This window comes from Piliocolobus tephrosceles, chromosome 20 (assembly GCF_002776525.5).
Source record: "Piliocolobus tephrosceles isolate RC106 chromosome 20, ASM277652v3, whole genome shotgun sequence".
Lineage (NCBI taxonomy): Eukaryota > Metazoa > Chordata > Mammalia > Primates > Cercopithecidae > Piliocolobus > Piliocolobus tephrosceles.
This window is the reverse complement of record NC_045453.1, coordinates 14370396-14392655: the sequence shown is the minus strand read 5'-3', so window position 1 is coordinate 14392655 and position 22260 is coordinate 14370396. Positions and strand designations below refer to the sequence as shown.

At 39.9% G+C, this 22260-nt stretch overlaps 1 protein-coding gene and 1 pseudogene across 1 annotated transcript in view; one reads left to right on the top strand and one right to left on the bottom strand.

The window, feature by feature from the left end:
* Nucleotides 1-22260, top strand: part of CHD6 (chromodomain helicase DNA binding protein 6) — a 211496-nt gene that overhangs the window by 47442 nt on the left and 141794 nt on the right. The window contains exon 2 of the mRNA XM_023227895.2: nt 14556-14607. Coding sequence (XP_023083663.2) covers nt 14575-14607 — 33 coding nt within the window. The 5' untranslated portion in view covers nt 14556-14574. The remainder of the gene's footprint in view (nt 1-14555; nt 14608-22260) is intronic.
* Nucleotides 17097-17660, bottom strand: LOC111553230 (annotated as a pseudogene).

The following is a 22260-nucleotide window of genomic DNA, read 5'->3' as shown; positions in this document are numbered from 1 at the left end:
CGTAGTTACAGCGAGAGGTTTAGGAGCCTGTGAGCCTACCTCATAGCAGCCTTGTGTTCCTTCAGGGAGTGTCAGTCAGTCTTCCTGGGTTGGAGTCCACATCCAGCAAGGTCATTTTGTCTGTGACCTTGTTGAGCCCTGTGATCACAAAATTAGCTCCTTGGCATGCTGGTAAGCAGCAGAACTGAGCAGAGCCCAGGCACATTAGGAGTTTCACGTGGGAAGAGCATTTGACTTCTCTCCTCCTGTGTTCTGGGAGGAGCTGATAACAAATGCTCACTCTCTTTTTTTTCATCACTACCTGAACCACAAGCCACCATGGATGTGCACCTTGATATCTACTTGGGAATCAGGAGAGTGTACATGACAACAGCAAGGGAAGCAGCAGCACAGGAGACGGGCAAGGCCACCACTACCTTTGCCAGAACTACAGTGACTCTTGTTACACAACCAAGGTGCCATGCTTAAGTCTCCCCCAGGGTGGTGGTCTTCTCCCTTTCGAAAAACTTAACAGCTGTCCCTGAGCCTGTTCCTGGGGTATACAATCATAAACAGTTGTGTGTATGCCTGTCCCAAGTGGCCGGTGATGGTCATCAGGCTAGACACAGTGACCCAAGAGCTATAGCTTGACCCTTGATAAGGGGGACCCAAGTGCTGGCTGGTTAAGGCACTGTGTTGTTGCCACTTTACAGGCAGGAACCTCAGAGAACACCCACCACACATAGGCCAAACCTGATGGTGCATCACACCAGGATACAGTTAACAACAGAGTCTCATCTTGGGGACAAGTGCCTTATAGGGTGGGAAGAGATGACAACATCTAGCAAAGACAATTAAGAGCTGTGTAGGCCATAGTTCATGCCCACCAGCAATTGGTGGTTCTGTCCCATGTAATCTTCACCATATAATGGAACTAGTTAGTTAGCTAAGATAAATAAGTTGAAACTAACCATGTGTCCTTGGTCACAGTTGGGCCCTCTTGTTCATGATGCCATTTGCTTTAGTTACTTACTGTTCACTCCATTTGTGTGAGATTCCTGACACAGGATTACAGGGATGACCAAGCACAGTGCACCTAACACTGGGCAGATGAGATCAACAGCAGTTTATTGTTCACATACACTCATATCCTGCAAGAGGAGACACCACACAGCACACAGGGCTACACAGGGATTGTACTTGGGAAAAGGGTGAACATCCAGGGTCTGTGGGAGGTAGACTTTGTAGTACCAAGAGGATGGGGTGACCCCTGGTTCCCATGGAAGGATGTGATTGGCTTGCATGAGTAATTCTACAGGCTGGCAAGAAATGGAGATCCTCTACTTGGGCATAAGAAGGAACTGCACATGGTCCCCTCAGTAAGGATGGTGGTTTGGTTAGGGGACCTTATCCACAGGAGCAGAGTGGGGAAGGGAACTAGTGGATAGACCATTGGAGGTCTTCCCAATTTCAGATACCAAGGCAGCACATAATATTGGGCCTGAATTTTAGGCTTTACACGACACAAACCATTGTATGGGACTTTGAAGACTTTTTTCCTTTCCCCCCAAAGCTAGTAGTTATCCCTTCCTTCACTATCTCACTGCCCCTTCATTTCTCCCCCTACCTACTGTCTAATAAGTACTAGAAAATGCAGTCTGTCAGGGAAAGTGCATGGCATAGTGATTGCATGGTTGAGTTTCAGCTCAGGTCTTTTTCCAGAGTAGAGGTCCTCCAACCTGCCTGTCTGTTAGAATCATCTGAGAGAGTTTAAAAAATTATGTGGGGTCTCACCTCGGACCAATTAAATTGGAATCTTTTGGAGATGGGAGTGAATTTTTTTTAATGTGGTTCAGCCATTATTGAGAACTGCTTCTCATGGATGTCAGCAAGGTCACGGTGTCTAAAACCAAATGCGTTGTCTTAGTCCATGGAACCAGCTCTTCCCATTGACTGTTTTTCCCTTTTAATGGTACTAATATCATCTTCCAGTCTTCCAGGCTAGAAAAGTTAGTATTCTCTTTGTACTTGTTGTCCCACTTTCCATGGAATGATATTTATCATTGGTCCGCCTTTGTTAATTTCATTTCATCTTTACTGCTGCACTTCCAGACTGTTGTAATTTATTCGTAGAATACCTTTCCAACCTCTGCCCACTCTCTGAGTGCCCCAAATAGAACATTTCCAGTCCTGATCTCTCACTTTATTATTTTCATTTCTCTACAAGGCAGCTTGATGTAGTATTAAGGTAGGTGAATTGGAATTCAAGAAATCTAATTCTTGTACTTCTGAGTCAATGTGAAGCTTTGGGCAGATCGTTTGACAACTCTAACCCTAAGTTTCGTTATCTTTAGATGAAAGGATTACATTGCCTGAGCCTTGGATTCTTCCTCCTCACTGTGACTCAGTCTTCACTGTTCCTTCAAACTTAGCCTGTCTGTAATAGAACTCATCCATCTACTTTCCCAAAAGTTAACCTCTTTCTCATGCCCTGATGTCTCTTGCCAATACCAGCGTTCTACCATTTTAGACCACTGAAAAAGAATCCAGCTGGGCACGGTGCCTCATGCCTGTAATCCCAGCACTTTGGGAGGCCGAGGTGGGTAGATCATGAGGTCAGGAGTTCAAGACGAGCCTGGCCAACATGGTGAAAACCCATCTCTACTAAAAATACAAAAATTAGCTGGGTATGGTGGTGGGCACCTGTTATCCCAGCTACTCAGGAGGCTGAGGCAGAGAATTGCTTGAATCTGAGAGGTAGAGGTTGCAGTGAACTGAGATCGTGCCACTGCACTCCAGCCTGGGTGACAAGAGTGAGACTCCGTCTCAAAAAAAAAAAATCCGTTATCTTCATTTTCTTGGACTCCGTGGCTTCTCTTCTGTTTTATTTGCTAGCCTGCTGTTTACTGTTACTTCTACCTGGGTGTGACTCGCTGGTCTTCTTGGACCCCAAGCCTGCCCTATGTAGTCCTACCTGATGAATCTTTACATCAAACAAACTTTGATGATTTTTATCCTTTTCTCAGAAATCTCAATTAATGGCTCTCCATTACATAAAAGATTCAATTCAGACTGCCTAGCCAGGCATTTTGAGAGTCTCTCTCCATCACTTATCTCCAGCCCCAAACTTCACCTGCCTTTGTTGATTCCTCTTCACCTGTTGGTCACCCATTGTACATGTTAGGTGTTTAGAAAACAATTTTTTAATTGAATTGCTCATTAACTTTGGATTAACATATTTTTTAAATAAGATTTTTTAAAAAATTGTTAACTTTTTTCACATAGAAAAATGTCCTCTTTCTGGTGAGGAATTCTTTCAGTTCCAGCAAATGCATACCGTTGTGTAACGAACATCACAGTAAAGATATAGAACAGTTCCATCATCCCTAAAATTCTCTTTATAGTTGACCCTCTGCTGTCCCCAACCCCAACCACTGTTATGTTTTTTGTTCCTACAATTTTACCTTTTCTTGAATGTCATATAAATGAAATCATACAGTATATAGACTTTTCAGTTTGTCTTCTTTCACTCAGCATAATGCATTGGAGATTCATCCATGTTGTGTGTATAAGTGGTTTGTTCTTTTTTATAACTCTGTTTTTAAAATACCCCCAAGAGGGAGTTTACATTGGGAGTTGTGAGTTTTTTGTGTCTTATCTGCTATTTTGGAAAACGAGAAGAGAAAATGTCATCTAGATCATTTTTAGTGCCCCAAAACATGTTTAAGCTATTTTGTAGATGGTGTCTCATTTCAATGTTGACAGAATAACTTCCTGTTTTTAGCCCATGTGTCAGTCTTATATGATTGGCTTTTGTACCAGCTCTGTAAATGAAGAAACGGAGACCCAGGGAGATCAAATAAATTGCCCAAATCATACATCCCTTGTGTTCAGAACCTAGATCTCTTCACTCCCAAGTCTGCAGGTAGTGTTGTTCTACCCCAAAAGGCATTAAAATGTGATAAGTGAAAAGGTCTTGTGTTGCTGGTGAGGCCTCTTGAGACTGAATATGTAGAGTGTTGTTTGTAAAATCCTTTGTCTTCCCCCATAAGATTATAACTTGAATTTTCAGGGCTCTGAAGCTTGAATGGGCTTGGCTGTCAAGAAATTGGTTTATTCAGCCTGTGTTCACAGCTGTGTTCATTCCTGATCTGGGTCAATTGACAGTATGGCGTAGGGTCCAACAACAACAAAAAAGTACAGTCAGATTTTACCTTACAATGTGATATATGATAGCTCTAGAAGGGCCTGGCTACTTGCTTCTGCTGCTCTTCTTAATAGTAATTCTAATCAAGCTAACTGATTTTTATTAGCAGATTAGGATTTAGAAATGATTTTTTTCTGACCAAAGAAGATGAACTGGAGTTGGTATTTCTCTTCTTGAATTGTGTGAATGTGCCTCACTCATCATGAAAATCAAAGAGTTTGGCCATGTGACCTCCGAGATCCCATTCAGTTCTGATTGTGTGAGTGCGGCATTGAAGTATTTCTGGACTATAGAAAGCTTCCTTAGTTTATACCTTTATATCATCTCAGGTAAAACAGATTATAGGAATTATAGCAACATAAGATACTACTTCAAGTTAATAGTAATTAGTTTGAATAGATTACAGGAATTATAGCAACATAAGATACTACTTCAAGTTAATAGTAATTAGTTTGAATAGCCAGAGGAGATTCATTCAGTGAGTAAAAGTCTTGTTATTCAGCAGTTGGCCCACAGGAAATTTCTCAGAATGGACTTTCCTAATACTGTTGGTTCAGTAGTGAGAGTTCCTTAGGAGGTTGTTGTCACTCTTACTACTGATTTTTGCCATCTGCTCACAGACAAGGATTGAAATCACTACTGTTGATTTGCCTTTTGGCTTGTATTACCCACATGCAAGGTAACAGAGCTTTTACTTCAGAATTAATTCATTGAATGTTTAAAACAGTTTTTTTGAGGAGTAGAGTCTTAATATTAATGATGGTAATGCATCCTTTCAGACTAGCCAAGCACAGAGCTTTCTCACTTTGGAAGTGATGACAGTACTGGTGCCTTCTCACAAGTAATATTTGGCAGATATTTTAAGTTAAGTGTTCACATTTTTGGAGAGATGGATTTTTCGTCCAAACTTTATAGCTGTGTGTGTGATCCTTCTTTTTTGACCCACTATTGATAAATCCGTATATACTATTAGTATATTTACTAATTTATCAAATACTATGCTAATATTAGTTAGACAATAGTCATAATAGATATGGTCCCTCTCCTCATGGCCCTCTTTTAATCTTACAGATGTGGATACTTTTTGATATGCAGTCTTGAGTTTAAGGTGATAGGTTTTCGCTAGCCTGTAGTAGAGAACGTCAGGAATTCACCTATACAGACTTTATTTGGCCTGACTTACATGCAAAAGATAAATTTTCACAGAAGTTGATCTACTTTACAAATTGCCGTATGTTTCAAAGAAAACTTTTGGGCATCTAAAAGAATTCATAGATACAAAAAAAAAAAAAATCAAACCCTCAGTATATTTTGCTGCTCTGTCACCTTTAAGGCAAAAATACTTTCTCAGCCAGAGCTTGAATATATGAGAAATCCTTAAAACTGTTACAGAAGCCTTTCCTCATGCTAGTTTGAGTATTCTGGTTGTGCAGAAATGTTTCCACTGGACCACAAGGTCATCTTTGAAAGAAAAGAGTAACCATTTGTCATTTGAATACCCTTCCGTTGTTGGTTAGTTGACATGAGTTTAGGAGACTATAAAAATAAAATATCAGAGCACACTCAAAAAAGAATTATTGAATGTTGAAAACATATTAGCTATAAAGAAAAAAGAAGGGTTGAAAGAGAAAGTTGAGGAAACTTCTCAGAAAGTAGAACATGAAGAGTTTTTTTTCTGTTTTAAATGAGACAGAAAATTAAGAGGTACAGCTCAGATGGTCCATCATTCAAATAATAAAATGAGTTCCATTAAAAGAAAAGAATAGGGAGGGAATTATGAAGAAATAATACCAGAGGAATTGTCAGAACTGAAAAATCTGACAGTTTCCAGATTGTGAAAGAATCCACAGGTACCTAACCTCATGGGTGGAAATAGCCCCAAGGCACATATTTTGAAAAGATGATTCTAAAAGCTTTCCAAAAAGGAAGAGATTGTCACATACAAATGGGCAGAAATCAGAATTGTTCAGATTCTTCAACATAAGTGGTGGAAGGAACAGAACAATGGAGTAGTGCTCTCAAAATTCCAAGGAGAAATCGACCTCCAGCCTGTGATTTGCAACCCACCAGTCCATCCAGGTAGAACAGAAACATTTTCAGACATGAAGGTCTCAAAAACTTATATCTCATTTTTAGGATTTTCTAGAGCATTACTAGATGTGCTTCACCAAAATGAGAGTGTAAACCTAGAGAGGAGAAACCTCGGAGTCCACCATGGAGAGAGACTGAGGGAGTGAATCTCTGGGAGGATGGTAATGGGAAGTCCCAGGAGGCAGATAAGAGACAATGATGAAGGACTCCCGATGGAGGACTCTACCTATAATGACCCAAGAGAAGAATTTTGAGCTTAGATTGAAAGGAGTTTCAAGGTTTTAGAGGAGCATTTCATGAGAAGTTAGTGATTCATAGAAAACCATGCAGATTTTAAAATGAGGTAGTTACTATCTTCAGGGAAAAAATTACACGAAGTTTTATTTAGCAAAGTATAGTTCATGGCTTAGCTGTGAATTGAATGTTGATTTAATAAATAAGGGTGATAATAACTACATTGGGAAGATAACACTTCATCTTCCATAGTAGGGGGACTTCCTGTTTTTGAAAAAAATTTTATTGGAACACAGCCATACCCATTTGTTTGCATATTTGTCTGTGGCTCCTTTTGCATCACAGCAGAGTTGAGTAGCTGCAACTGAGACCATATGTCCTACAAAGCCTAAAATATTTATTATCTGGCCTTTTTATAAAAATACTTGCTGACTCCTGTTCCATAGGAAGAAGCTAATAAAATAATGCCTAAAATTGAAAAAAAAAAATGTAATAGCAATAATAACCATGTTATTTAAAGTAGAATGGAAAGAAGCAGAAGGAACAGCTGAGGTTCAAATGATTGCATCTGAGAATAGTGAATCAGGACTGGGGAGTAGAATCGGGGACTGGTTTTTTTGTTTTAGGCTTTATATTTTTATTGAATTCTTAAGCTGAGTACATGTATTTGAAAGGTGTGAAGGAAGAATACTGAGAAATTTGATTGGATTAAGAGAAAAAAAAGAGGTCACTAGTTACATTGAAGGGAGGAGTTGAAAACATTTTCAGTAAACACAGCTTTCCCATTAAGTCACTTACTCATTCCACAGCTAATCACTGAAGTGTCCAAATGTCAGGCACTAAGTGCTATACTGCAGAACAGGGTTCCTCCCCGGAAGGTGCTTGGGCACTCCGCAGCTGCTGGCACGCACAGACAGGTAAAAGATTGTAATAACCTGGTGATACAGCTGCTTTAGTTTAGTGCCTATCACAAGATGATTATGCGATTTAGGCAGTTCAGGGAAGACATCCCAGAGAACATGACACCAGATCTGAATTTTGAAGGATGAGACCACGTGAGGCAGGGCCTGAACAAGACCTGAATGAGCAGGGCAGGAATCGGAACCCACAGGTGTTCAGTATAGTTGGATGAATGTTGGAAAATAATGTCAGAGCAGTAGACAAGAACCAGAGGCCAGATCACTTATGCAGGGCTCTTTGCTATGAGGAGTATGTTTTTATTTTGTTTTAAGACACAATACCTACTGAAGAGATAGCATCTGATTTTGTTTACACTTTAGGAAAACATACTGTTGGTAGCAATGAGGGTAATGGGGGTGAGGGTAGGAGACATGGAAAATAGAGAAACACTTAAGAAGCTGTTTCAGGCAAAAATGACAACAAAAAAATAATGGGAATAAACCAGAGTCGACTGGAGAGGAACCAAGGGATTCTGGAATTAAAGGAGTTATGGGAAAGGGAAGGAATCAAGGATGACTCAATTCTGGGCTGGGTGGCATGGCAGGTCGCAGGACATTAACCTCTGATGGGGAACACAGGAGCAGGTGAGAGAGAGAGAGCGTGTGTGTGTGTGTAAAGGTGTGTGCGAGTTTCGTTTTGGAAGAGTTGTGGGGTTTTTTGGTGGTACCTGTGCAATGTCTCAAAAACTGGCCAGGATGTGGTTGGATATAGCCACATAGAGGTCAAGAGGAGGGCTTGGATTTGCAAATGTGCAGTGGTCATTGTGCGAAGAGATGAAGTTGGGGAGTTGAGTAGAAAACTCAGGGAGCCTTTCTGGTATTGCCAGCATTGAACCCTGGGAACAGTGATATTTAAGGATTGGGTTTTATAATAGGAGGATTCTGGGGAGGAAGCTGAGCCTAGAAGCCTGCAGTCACAGGGATCAAGAAACCAGTGAGATGAGAATTTTAAGAAGAGGAAATGACCCATAGTTTAAAATGCTGCAAAGCACTGAAAGCCTAAAAATGGCCATTAGATTTGGTAACTAGGGAGTGATTGTCAAGAACGGCTTTAGGGAAGTAATATGGGAGGAAGTGAACTTTCAGGTGTGTAGAGGATTTGTTCGTGTTGTTACTGTTTTGAGATAGAATTAAACCTGTTTCTTTATTGAGAGGAGGAGAGCTATACAAAGGGAGACATTTAGTGATAACTTAGGGAGAAGAAATGATTCTTCCATTCAAAGAATGCTTATTGCTCACGTGCTAGGAGCTCAATCCTATTCCAGACTCAGGGAGTATAGCATGAACAAGACAGAGTTTACTCTGTGTGTGTGTCAGGAACAGGCAATAAGCTTAAAACCAAATAGATACATAGGAAGTCCTCACTTTAAGCAAAACAGCATGTAAGGAAACTAATTTTTTTCTCATCAACATTGTAATGAAATGATGTTGATTAGAGGACCTGGCTTAAGTTGTTTCACTTAAAGTTGTTGTTTCACTGAAAGTCATAGCTTTTTCCAAGAGTCTGGACCTTTAGTAAGGTCTTACTATAATATCATATCAGGGAGTAATAAGGACCTGGAGGAAAATGAGATTGAAATAGGAGGATAACAGAGTGGTGGTGGGTAGGAGATGGGGGACGCTGTTTTCTGTAGGGTGGTTAGGGAAGGTGTTGCTGCTAAGGTGATATTTGAGGAGAGTCCTGAATGAAGTGAGGAAAGAGTAACTGGGAGCTAATCAAGAGACTGAGGTGACTGAGTAGGGGGAGAGAGGGTGGATCTCAAATACCGATGGAAAGGTTAGCTGTCCCCAGGAGATGAGGCACTGTTGCAGAATTTTTGAACTGGAGAGAGAGAGAGTAGTTGAAGAAAACTTTCAAAATGTTCTAATTGAAACCTGGCCCCCATTTTTCTTAATAGGAGCATCCTTAGATGGGTGAGTGTAAGAAGGAATGGGAGCTTTTATATTGTTAGTTTTTGCTTCATTAAAACATCTTCTTCGTCATTTACGTCTTCTTGCTGTGACACTGGAGGGATGACCTTAAGGACAAGTAGCACAAATGGCTGCCTATAACTAGTCTTCACCATGTGACAGATGCCATAGATTGTTATCCCTTTTCATTCTCCTAAGGCCCTCTGAGGCATACGTTGTCAGCATTTTACAGGGAGGAAACAAAGTCTGGAAGAGGTTTCACATGTCTCGTCATCATCACAGCCCAGGTCCAAACTGCTTTCTGGTACTTCAAACCCTTGCTATTAAAGTACCTCCTGTAGACTGCTCACACCCCGCAGTAGAGATAGGTGCATGTGTCCAGTTTATAGGCATGGAGGGTAGTAAGGTGGGGAAATGGGAAGTTGGGGGATTTCTTATCCATTGGACTGCCTCCGGGGTCAGGAGTCTTGATAAGAGGTGTTTGGGCCGGAATTTAAGGCAGGTGGCATTCCTCAAGACATCTCTGCTTTCTTGATTATCTCACTCTTCCCAGATCAGTTACTCTCTGTGTCCTTATTCCTATTCCTAAAATCCCCACAGTATAACCATGTGGGATTACCCTATTTATGCCTGCTATTGTTAGAGTGGTTCATAGGAAACAATCTCAAGGTTGAGGATGGGCATGAGTAGATTATAAAAATACATGTTCATTGTGGAAACTTTGAGGTTTAGAGTTGCTTCCCACATACGCTGTCTCAAAGTGCCTGATAGAGTGGTGAGGGGTAGGGGCCTGTTAACAGCAAAATTCTCCATTGTTACTGTGTTCAGTTGTGTCTACTCTCATCTTCTGTAAATATGAAGGACCTTGGTAGGGGTCTGCTGGGTATGCACTTGTTTGTGTTTGGAAAAACACACACTCTCATAATGAACTGAGCAGGGATTGTTAGGATGGCAGAGTTCTCAAAGCATAGTGAATTTAAATCATTTCTGTGAATAAATGGTTGAATAGGGTCAACCTGATATTTTGTTATTTTTAAAAACTTACCATTACACAGCACTGAGGAACTTGGAAATGGCACAGGCACTGTTGCGGAATTTTTGGACCAGAGAGAAATAGTAATTAAAAAAAAAAGAAAACTTTAAAAATTTTCTTATTGAAACTTGGCACCCATTTTTCTTAATAGGAGCATCCTTAGATGGGTGAGTGTAAGAAGGAATGGGAGCTTTTATGTTGTTTGTTTTTACATCATTAGCAGCTTACCTTCTTGTGAAGGTAATTAAATGCTGCACTCCTACAGAAGCACTCCTACATACTGCAGCAAGGAGAGTGGGAGTCCCACTAGCTTCCCACCAGTTTCCCCAGTTCAGAAGTTATACACTTGATATTTTCCGCTGTCGACAGGTTTTCTGGTTTGCCCACACAGAATTGTCTGTAGAATTATCTATATTATGTTTCTGATTAAGTATTGAGACCCTGAAATTACTTTTTGATTTGTTCTTTATTGAGCCAGAAGGATCTAGTCAGAACTTCTGAGTGATGGCAGCAGAGACTGTAGGGCCATTTCCAGCATTGTGCAGAAGTACAAGCTTTAGGGTGTAACTAGTCATCTATTCCTAGCACATAAAATTTAGCCTTACAAAAAGATGACATTGTTTTGTACATTTTTTAATGTGTGCCTTTAAAAAGATTTAAAAGTAGAGATAATTTAAGGGTGTTTATAAATTATGGGGTGCTGTCTGGAGGATAAGTCAATAAATGCTTATTGAACACCTATTGACGTTTGTTATCTTGTTGGGTGGCAGCATGCTGGTGTGTTTTGAGAACTGTTGGGATGCCAGAAATGATTTGACAGTAACATGAGATTTGCCAGAATTTGCTTTCAGTGAACTAGACAGTTATTCTACAGTAACATTGCCATCATTCAGATTTCACATGCACATTCTCTTCATCTCAGAGGCTGGCCAAGTCTGATGTGATATTTTCACATTTCACCCACCTCATCTCTGACCTTCCCCTTGGGGTCAGGTTCATTTCCTGCCCGCTCGTGGCCTTGGGAGATATTCCTTAAAGTGGAACTGGCCTGTAAAAGGATTGAAAACATTCATAGATCTAGTGGCATATTGCCTGAGTGCTCTTCAGAAAGCTTGAAACAGTTAAAAGTGCCATTAGCAATGATAAGTAGGACCTGTTTTCCCACATTCCTGGCAGTGTTATACACCCTGCTTATTTTTATTGCAGTGCTCGTTTGTGGTAGTGAATCAGAAATTGTGCTTTCTGATGTCCCTGCTGCATCGTACTTGTATGGGTTCTTTATACACTACGAAGGTAATTTTTTATTAACATTGGTAGGGTTTTCCTGTAGTGTTTTGTGTTGTTTGTTTTTTGAGACAGGGCCTCACTCTGTCACCTAGGCTGGAGTACAGTAGTGTGATCTCACTGCAGATTAGACCTTCCAGACTCGGATGATCCTCCTACCTCAGCCTCCCGAGTAGCTGGGACCACAGGTGGAAGCCACCACACCCGGCTTATTTTTGTATTTTCTGTAGAGACAAGTTTTTGACATGTTGCCCAGGCTGGTCACAAACTCCTGGGTTCAAGTGATCCACCTGCCTTGGCCTTCCAAAGTGCTGAGATTACAGGTGTGAACCATTGTACCTGACCTTTCTGTAATTTTTAATGATTTCATTTTGTTGGGTAGGATTTTATTTGAGACATATTGTTAGAAATACCAAAATGGTTAGAAATAATCGGTGCCACGAAGAAAAGTTAGCACGTAGACAAAAGATCTCTCAGCAAGGCGATCTTGACTCTCTGCAGAAAGGGTGCTCAGTCGCAGATGAAACAATGGCCAGAGCACACCTGAACAAAGGAAAGCAGACATATTTATCCCTTGTGCATTTGGATCATCCTTACAGCTGTGTCCTGCATCCATTGGCTGGAGCTGCACCTCACACTCTTAAACTGACACCCGATTTGCTAATAGCCTAAATCTTTCCTAAATAGGGAAGTGCAGGGAAGAACAAAGAAGGAGAGGAGGTTGCTTATGAAAGGTTTAAGGAAGCAGTAACATTTCCAAATAAGGAATGTGCACAGGCTGTGAGCTGGAATGTGCCTATGAGCATGTCCAACGGTTACTTAGGATAGGGCCTAACAAAGAGTTATTAACCCAAAGCAAGGAGGCTTTGAAGAAAGTTAGTCTTTAAAAGAAACTATTATTTCTAACACTTATGATTTATTCTTTAACAAGAAGGGGAACTTTGAAGAAGAAACTTTTTACTTTCTACATATATGTCTTATTATTGATAATATTGATAATAGCCTTTTTTATTAGCTGGAATTTTCCCCCAAACTTCTTTATTTTTGACTTTGTGGCAGTTTGTGATGGTTGAGAATGTCAGTTTTCTGGGATCTGATAATTTAAAGAATAGAGATAAAGGAGATAAACTTGTGGTAACATAATTTACCTAGAACTGACTCCACTGTAATGAAGCTTAGGAGATAATTTTTTTTTTTTTTTTAATTTTAACTGCCTTGGTTCAGAGCACTTACCCTTTATCTGGAATTTATGGCTTCTTCAGCTAAATAATTGTCCTATCAAACACTAACCCTTGCATTGATTCTTAGAAGCACCATTTACTAAGTGGACTTGCCTTTTCCTGATTTAGCCAGTTAGTCTCTGCCCTCGTCCCCTTCCCCTAGCACCCGACCATGCCTGCTTTCGAGCTACTTACCTCCTTGGCCGCTGCACTCTTTGCAAACAGCAGTACCTTGGTAGACATGTCTCTCTAGGACAGATTCCATGGCATTTTGTGGTTCTTTTAATAGAAAATGCCTCTAACTCTTAGAGAAAAAGAATCTAAATTGACAGACATTAAAATGATAAACCGTAATTGCAGTCCCAAGGATGATTGGAATCATGTCTTTCATTTTTCTGTGTGCATCCAGCATGCCACGAACTCACTTAGAATTGGAACCCACTTTAATCTTTTTTAAATTGCAAATTGACAAATTATGGTAGTATATATTTATGGGTTAGAGAGTGATGTCATCATTTATGAATACAATGTGGAATAATTAAGTCAAACTAACACATCTACCACCTCAAATACTTACCTCACTTTAATCTTAAAGCTCTAATCTTAAAAGCTGTATTAATACTTAATGCCTACATATCCCATTCATTTGGATATGAGAAATAATTAGGAAACTTAAGGGTAATTTGGTTTTCTGAGTGATTGGTGTTTTGTAGCTGTGAGGATGACCAGGAAATCAAAGTCAACAAAAAATAGGAAGTAGTGTTTATATCCCGGCTAGAACCAGAGGCCTGAGATACTATGATCCTTGTATTGTTTGTATATGAGGAAGGTTAAGAGCTTCAGATCTGAAGCAGTAGTACTAGTTAGTGATGCTGGCAGCCCCAAATTCTGGGTTTCCTGGACTAGGGTTTGTTCTTTTCCCTGAGATGCCCCAACACACCTTTGTACCTCTGAAGACAATTCCTGGGCTTTTATGGTGTTCACAAGTCATTTATGAGAAGTGCAGTGTCATCAAGGACATTATGGTTGCAGCGGGGATGGGGGCTTAAGTCCTGGGTAGAATAAAATCAGTCCTTAAAAAAAAATCGTATGAAGTATTGCGATGAAATTATTTTTTCAAGTGATAAATGCGCATGGTTTAAAACGTCAAATAATATACCAAATCCTGTCTCCTTAGAGAGAATTGCATTGAACTCTTAGCTCTTTTTTATTGTCTATATTTCTATTTCTTGATTTATCAATTATGGACATCATTGATTGTTTTCTTCCAAAAGGGATGAGGGCTTACCTTATTTCCTCCCCATCTCCTAATACCCCTCAATGAAGGCATGTTATTGTTTTTGTTCCTTTATTAGTTACCACTAACTTTCATACATGTCAGCATCTTTTATAACTGATTTAATCTACAAAGACAATATCCTTTTGACTTCATTTTATTGGGTGCAATAAATTAGGGTCTAATAGAGTTAGATCTAATTAGGTCTACACTTAGGGCTCTGGGGGTTGTTGGACATAAATGTTCTACAGAAGTAATCCCCTGTTTGTTTTCCTTGTGTGTTACAGTTAATCTGGAGATGTTGAAAATGTTTTATTTTGGGTTTTGTCATAATCTTTGCCTTTTTAAAAATGTTTTACAGAAATAATCTTCCTCAATAGATGAAAATGAAAATACAGAAGAAAGAGAAGCAGGTAAGCAATCACATTTCTTTTAAGTGAATGCATCTGGGGTATCTTGGTGCTTTTTCAACAAGGGGAGACACTGGCAGTGTTGGCTCGTCCCTTAATCTTTGGTACTTTCCCTGTTGCCTGTATTATAGTAACTGAGAGCTCTGTTCTGAATGACTTAATAATGTGGATTTTTCTTGTTGCTCAGTTCATCTTCACGTAGGAGTAAATGTAATGAAAACTGTATATCAGAATATTATTCAAATTAGCCAAGTAGAAGAGAAACATTTCCTCCCTTTGAATAGCTGAGTCTTTTCTTTTCTTTTCTTTTCTTTTCTTTTTTTTTTTTTGAGACGGAGTCTCGCTCTGTCCACCAGGCTGGAGTGCAGTGGCGCGATCTTGGCTCAGTGCAAGCTCCGCCTCCTTGGTTCAAGCCATTCTCCTGCCTCAGCCTCCCGGGTAGCTGGGACTAGAGGCACCTGCCACCGCGCCCGGCTAATCTTTTGTATTTTTAGTAGAGACGGGGTTTCACCATGGTCTCGATCTCCTGACCTTGTGATCCGCCCGCCTCGGCCTCCCAAAGTGCAGGGATTACAGGCGTGAGCCACCGCGCCCGGCCTCTGAGTCTTTTCTGAAAGAGAGATGTGACCAATTCTTTATAGTTTATTTATTTATCCTTCTATCCATCTGGATTTTTGGTTAAACTAAAAGCATTCTTACTTACAAAATCCTTATTTATGATTTTGTAAGTAATGATCTGTGGATGGGTTCCTTCTAGAGAGAAGAATAGTGAAGTAATTAGAAGAACTGGAGCATCACTCTTTGGCATTTGGTTTTTTGAAGGGGATGTGGGATGGAGAGTGTGATTTATCTTGCCAGGATCTCTTTCCTTGGTTGGTACTGCTGTGCCCTGAGTGTAATATATTCAAAGGAACTCTGAGACCTCACTCAGGGAGGTCAGATGGGAGACCTGTCTCTGTCTCTTGGAAATGGGCTATTTCTGATAGGCTGGTTTTTCTTTTACAGAATTGAATGACAACCTGGGAAGTGGGGTATCTAAATCCCTGCTTTTCACTGGGACTCTGTAACAAAGAGGTTGGGTGAGACTAGCCACTCTTACTTTTCCAGTTTGCTTCTAGGGAACCCTAGTCTAATAATAGGGTGACGTAGGGTTATGGCTCAGGGTTATGGTTACAAGGACTACCCCCTGGTCTGTCCTTAATGGATAGGTTGGTTTGGGGAATTAGTTAACTCATCTGCTGCCAGATAACAAGAAGAGCGGTGACTAAATACTGTCTACACACTGGATTTATATCTGTCCTAGTTCAGAGACTTGTCAACTGATAGGCAAATGCTACATGGAATGCAGTTCCATCTACCGGGAACTTCTCCCGTGGATATACTCAGGTGTGCAAAACTGTGTGTGTAAAGGCTTAAATTGCTGTTTCACGTATGATAGCAAAAATGGAAAAGAACGTACACATCCATCAAAAAGGGGACTGTTTAAATCATAGCTCACCCACCTAGTGGAATATTATGCTGCTGTTAAAAAGAATGCATTACTGGCTGGACATAGTGGCTCACACCTGTAATCCCAGCACTTTTGGAGGCCGAGGTAGGCGGATCACCTGAGGTCAGGAGTTTGAGACCAGCCTGGCCAACATGGCGAAACCCTGTCTCTACTAAAAATACAAAAAAATTAGCTGGGCATGGTGGCGAGTGCCTGTAATCCCAGCTACTCATGAGGCTGAGGCAGGAGAATCACTTGAACCTGGGAGGTGGAGGTTGCAGTGAGCCGAGATTGCGCCATTGGACTCCAGCCTGGACAAGAGCAAGACTCCGTCTCAAAGAACACATTACTGAAGAGAACCCCAAACCCTCAAAACTATTGTCATTTGTGATATGTGAGCAGATTTATATTTCTTAAAGCAGTCTTCACATTTATTTATTTTTAGGCATCCTTTAAGATAAGCATTTATTTAAATCAAAACATTCTAGAGTAATTACACCAAAATGAATTCTGGTTTCTTTCTGTGAGATTTTACTGGTTCATGTTAAGACCTTTGGTATATTAGCCAGCTGTTATGTAGCTTCAGTTGGATGGGTTTTTGTTTTAGACCTCATGGTAATGTTGATGATGAACAGAACAGGATTTTTCATTTAAAAGTTAATATTAGATAGGATAGAGAAGCAGGTTAAAGAAGTGAGCAACTTTCAGAAAGACTTGATCCTGCTCCTCTTATAAATACTGATGGTAGGCCATACTGATAACTGAACTGCAAGAAGTTGCAGAGAATGAAAATAGAAAATTGTGTTCAAATTAAAGCAATATATAGACTCCAGGATGGAGAATTCAGTGCCTAACAGAGAAGAGGCTCATGTTCTGGAGTGAACTTCAGCTTTGATTTCCATAGAACAGGATTGAAACTCTGACCCTACGATTCAGTTGTATAACTTTGGATAAGTTCAGACTTGTCAAATGATCCTTTATGGAAATTTTTCCTTCATGCTTCTTAACTAGTTGGGCGTTCCACCACACCACTGTTGATGTCATCCATGATGTCATGAGGGGGTGGCCATCAACATTGCAGACCACAGACTGGGCAGTCCCCAGGAGCTCTTTAATAGTTCCAGAGAGTTCTCTGGCTAAAGATTGGTGCTGCATCTGTCGAGCAATGTTAACAATCTCATTAAAAGTGATATTTCCACTATATTTAATGTTTTTCTGTTTCTTTCTGTCACTTGGTGGTTCCTTGAGGGTTTTGATGATCAGGGCAGAAGAAGAAGGTACCACCTCAATCTGGGCCTGTCTGTTCTGAACGGTCAGTTTCACTGTAATCCTTAGACCCTTCCAGTCACCAGTTGCCTTGGCAATGTCATCACCAACCTTTCTGGGAGACAGACCCAGGGGGCTGATCTTGGGAGCCAGTGTAGACATGGCACTGACTTCCCCCCTGGTGCACCTCACGTACAGACTCTGATGTTATTGGGGTCAAACTTCAGAAGCATGGTGGAGGCAGCTGGTGTCAGATGAATCGGATTCAGGACGACCAAAGAAAGTTGCACCTTGGCCTCCTTTGAGCTGGAAGACAAAAGCCAGCCTTGTTTTTCTGTCACTTAAATGGGAGTGATCATAACATGCCTCACATAAGACTAGGATTAAGTGGGGTAATTTGTCAAGCACTTGGTATTCAGTTTGTCAGTGGCAAGGAAATCTTTCAGTTTAACAATAAAAGTAACCATCAAACTTTGTCTTTTACCATGATTCTGAGGTGTTAGAAGTAGCAGCAAATAAAACATCCACCTTTTAAAAACCCTCATTCCTATTAGTTCACTTTCCTCTTCCGTGGAGAAAAATAGCATATAAATACACCCTGATCTTGATATTCCTCATTTCTTTGTTCAAAATCTTATCAAGGTAAATTGAGATGGTAGATTTTTACGAATTAAATCAAAACTCAGTAATAAACAGTAGTTCTTATTATTAACCAGAAAAGGCATAATAGGAGTAATGTGCCTAGAACAAAGGGTTTAGAGATTGACTTTGTTTTGCCTAAACAAGCGTTGTGAGAAAACAGACTTTAATAAAACGTTTAAAAGTGAATCACTCAGGAGAGCTATAGACTTTTATCTACATTATAAAGAACTAAACTGCTTCTAAGAAATATGTTTAATTCTTAAGATGACTAAGCATTATTAGGCAAAAGAAAAATTATAAAAATAAAATGTGAACTCTAATCATTGAAAACCTATGTGGCACTATTGATGTATAATATAGTTGTAAATACTTCTTTGCAAGAGGGCACATCCTAATGTTAGCAACAACAAAACTGTGATATAGGAATATTGATTTTTATTCATCTCAGCTCCTTGGCACTGGGAAAAAACATAAAAAGTGATAAATATTATGTAATGTATAATATGGTCTGCAGGCAGGTGTAATCTTAAGGGGTTAAGAGGGCTTTGGGACCACATGTCCAGTGTAGAAGACAGTTAATAAACAGTGAATGCAATAGAAATACATAATATTATAAGTAGGATGACAGCTTGGAGCTGTGCCTAGGAGGTAACCCAGACCTGCGTAACTATAGGAAAATCTTGCTTCATGACCCCATGCCAAGAGTTGGGTAAGTAGAGCCCTTCATTCTTAGGTCCTCTGGAAAACATAAAGATGGGAAGAGTTTTCTTCAGATACACAGTGAGAATCTCAAAGATTATTTTCTTCCCTGGAGTGAATATGGGTATAATTTATTCACTCAACAAATATTTGTTGAGTTTTTCAGCATTAATTCATTAATATTAATTCAGAAATATTTGCGTTCGACTTGGGGTCAGGTCCAGTAGTGACTAAAACAATTTCTCAAGAAATTTCTAGCCTGATTACAAACTATTAATATAACCAGGGAATGAAATATGCCTTGGAAGAGCCAGAGTTTTACTGTGTGGTGGAAGATCATGCCCTGGAATTGGAGAGTATGGAGGCCGAGGGAAGGTCAGCCCCACCAAAGAAATTGAGAGAGTTCTAAAAAGAGGCAATGTCTTTTGTGGGGAGCTGGGTTTCAGGCTTTTTGCTTCAGGGGCCTCAGGAGGAAAGCTTAGAAGGGAAGAGGGTGGATTTGGAAAGTTGAAAGACATGGTGGGAAGGGAGAAAGGAAAGGCGTGGAGTGTGGTGCTAAGTTTTGGGTGGTGACCGAGGGTGAACTAGGACAAAGAATAGTTCCCAAAAGAATTCGTCCCAGAAGTCCTCTAGGGAGAGATGAGGACTCAAGTTTGCTAGTAGTATGGATCACTAAATCATGATCCATAATTCAGAATAGTGAAAGAGGAAGAATAGCAAAGTTGGTAATATGGTTGAGTGAATAATTTACTTTTAAGACTTTTTGGCCTCATCTGCAGAGGGTCTGAAGATCATCTGGGCTAATACTAGCCTAGATGACTAAACAGCCTCACCCTAGAATCATGTTTCAAAAGGACTTAAAAGGTACCTATCCACCTCCTTTCTCCTCCCTCCTCCAAAAAGGAAAAGAAATCTGAGCATTAAATGCTTTCCCCTCTTTGAACATATCTTAATACATTCTTTTTTCATTATTCTTACTCACTTTATGTTCTGAAACATACACTCGAGGCAGAATAAGTCACTGGGATGGCAAAGTAACACTGACTTATATAATGTGAACTGTGGATGAAGTTAGGACTGTGTAACCTGAAGAAGTGAAGACTTAAGGGCATCATATGGAGAAGAGGTTAAATGTGTCTTGCTGGACCTGTGGAAGAGAATGGGACATGTGGGGAGAGTTAGAGGAGGATAGGCTTTAGCTTCATATAAACAAGGACATCCGGGCCGGGCGCGGTGGCTCACGCCTATAATGCCAGCACTTTGGGAGGCCGAGGCGGGCGGATCACAAGGTCAGGAGATCGAGACCATGGTGAAACCCCATCTCTACTAAAAACACACACACAAAATTAGCCAGGCGCAGTGGCAGGCACCTGTAGTCCCAGCTACTCAGGAGGCTGAGGCAGGAGAATGGCGTGAACCCGGGAGATGGAGCTTGCAGTGAGATCACTGCACTCGAGCCTGGGGGACAGAGCGAGACTCTGTCTCAAAAAAAAAAAAAAAAAAAGAGAGACATCCGGAGAAGTTGAGCTGCACAGCTGTGCCATATGCCTTGTAAGCAGTAAAACTCCCTGTCTCCAGAACTTATTAGTTATTATTTTCTCTCTCTCCTAATTCTTTGTATGTTAAAAAGAATGAGATGGGAGTTTGAACTCAACCTCAGAGGCCCATCCTGACTAGAATCACAGAGTTTGCCAGTACATTTATTTATGGTATTTATAAGACCAAAGTAAATTGTATATAAGTTGACACAGTTTTAACTAAAATATTACATAGTAATCCTATATTACTATGATATAGTAATATTACTCTACATACACAGTAATATGATTACTATGATATAGTATGATTATGATTATGTAACGTACTACATATGATTATGTAGTAATCATATTACTATGTAATATTTTAGTATTAAAATGCTAATATTTTAATTTTAGTATAAAATATTAACATTAAAATATATAGTAGGATTAATTATAATATATTAATATTTAAATTCATTTTAATGAATTTAAATATTCATTAAATTCATTAAATGTGGTTCAAAATTCAAAAATTCATTAAATGTGGTTCATTTAATTCATGTTACTAATGTTATCAAATATGTCACTAGCATTTATGAGACAGACACAAAATTTTAATGGAAATAAGCTTCTAATTTTAAAATCCTATGCATAAAGAAGCTGTAAGTCTTGTAAGTTTACATGTAGAAAACACTATCATAAAAAAGGCTAGTTAAAAACAGCTAACGGAATTGCCTCGCCTCCTGTCTTGACCAGAGGAGTCTGGGAACCTCTGGTGACCAAGTTTTTGGCGCAGCTTCAAAGTGATGATGAAGGATTTGGATCTGTGACATTTTTAGCTCGCACATGAGTATTGATGTGACTGTGAAGAATTGTCTTCCTCTGCCTAACTTTGTTTTTTTTGAGACAGAGTTTTGTTCTGTTGCCCAGGCTGTAGTGTAGTAGTACAATCTCAGCTCACTGCAACCTCTACCTCCTGGGTTCAAGCAATTCTCATGCCTCAGCCTTCTGAGTATCTGGGATTACAGGTACCCGCCACCACGCCTGACTGATTTTTTTGTATTTTAGTACAGATGGGGTTTCACTATTTTGCCCAGCTGGTCTCAAACTTCTCAGCTCAGGCAGTCCTCCCGTCTTGGCCTCCCAAAGTGCTAGGATTACAGGAATGAGCCACCGTGCCTTGCCGCTCTGCATAACTTTGATTCATCCTTGGGAAAACGACCCCAAAGGGTTGAAGTATTATGAAAAAAACAGAAGTGCAATAGGAGCATCTTTTTCATTTTGATATGGTTTGTAACTTTATCATGAGCTTACTGTCCAGGAACTGTGTAATATTTAGATACTGAGAATAAAACGTTCTCATTTTGTAAGGATAAAAGAAATATGTCTACTGCTAACTACATTCTTACGATGTTGGTGGTAGATCTTTGGTAGCTGCCAAGTCCCTGTTTAAAATGACCCTCGTCTTGGGACCCTTCTGGGTAAAGTTGAAAAGTCTTATTTATTTAATATATGTCCTACTACATTTATTTAATATACGTCCATTTAATAAATTGTTTATTCTTGATGTGTTTCTCATCTGATCTGGAGAACAAGTGGATTTATGAAGAAATGGATAGAAGAGGAAAAGTTAGTGATTTGAAAGTCATCTGGGGAAAAGTTGAGGAGATACAGCTGTGTTGGGGAATGGGTGATGGAAACAAAACAGAGGTTGGTTAGAGGTTCTTGCTGATTCTTATTTCTAAGTTTGTTGTATCCAGTACACGAGACAATGTGAAGTGATTAAGAGCAGTGGCCCTTGAAATAGGAGTCAAATCCCAAATCTTAGCTTTACCACTTACTAGCCATGGGACCAAGGTGAGTTATTTAGTCTTTCTAGGCTTCTACTCTAAAATGGAGTTACAATATGCCTCTGTCTTAAGGTTGTTTTGGTGATACACTCAATAAGCTTAGTATCTTCTTAATACCCAATTCTTTTTTTCTTTTTTTTTTGCGGGGGGGGGGTAGTCTCTGTCGCCAGGCTGGAGTGCAGTGGCA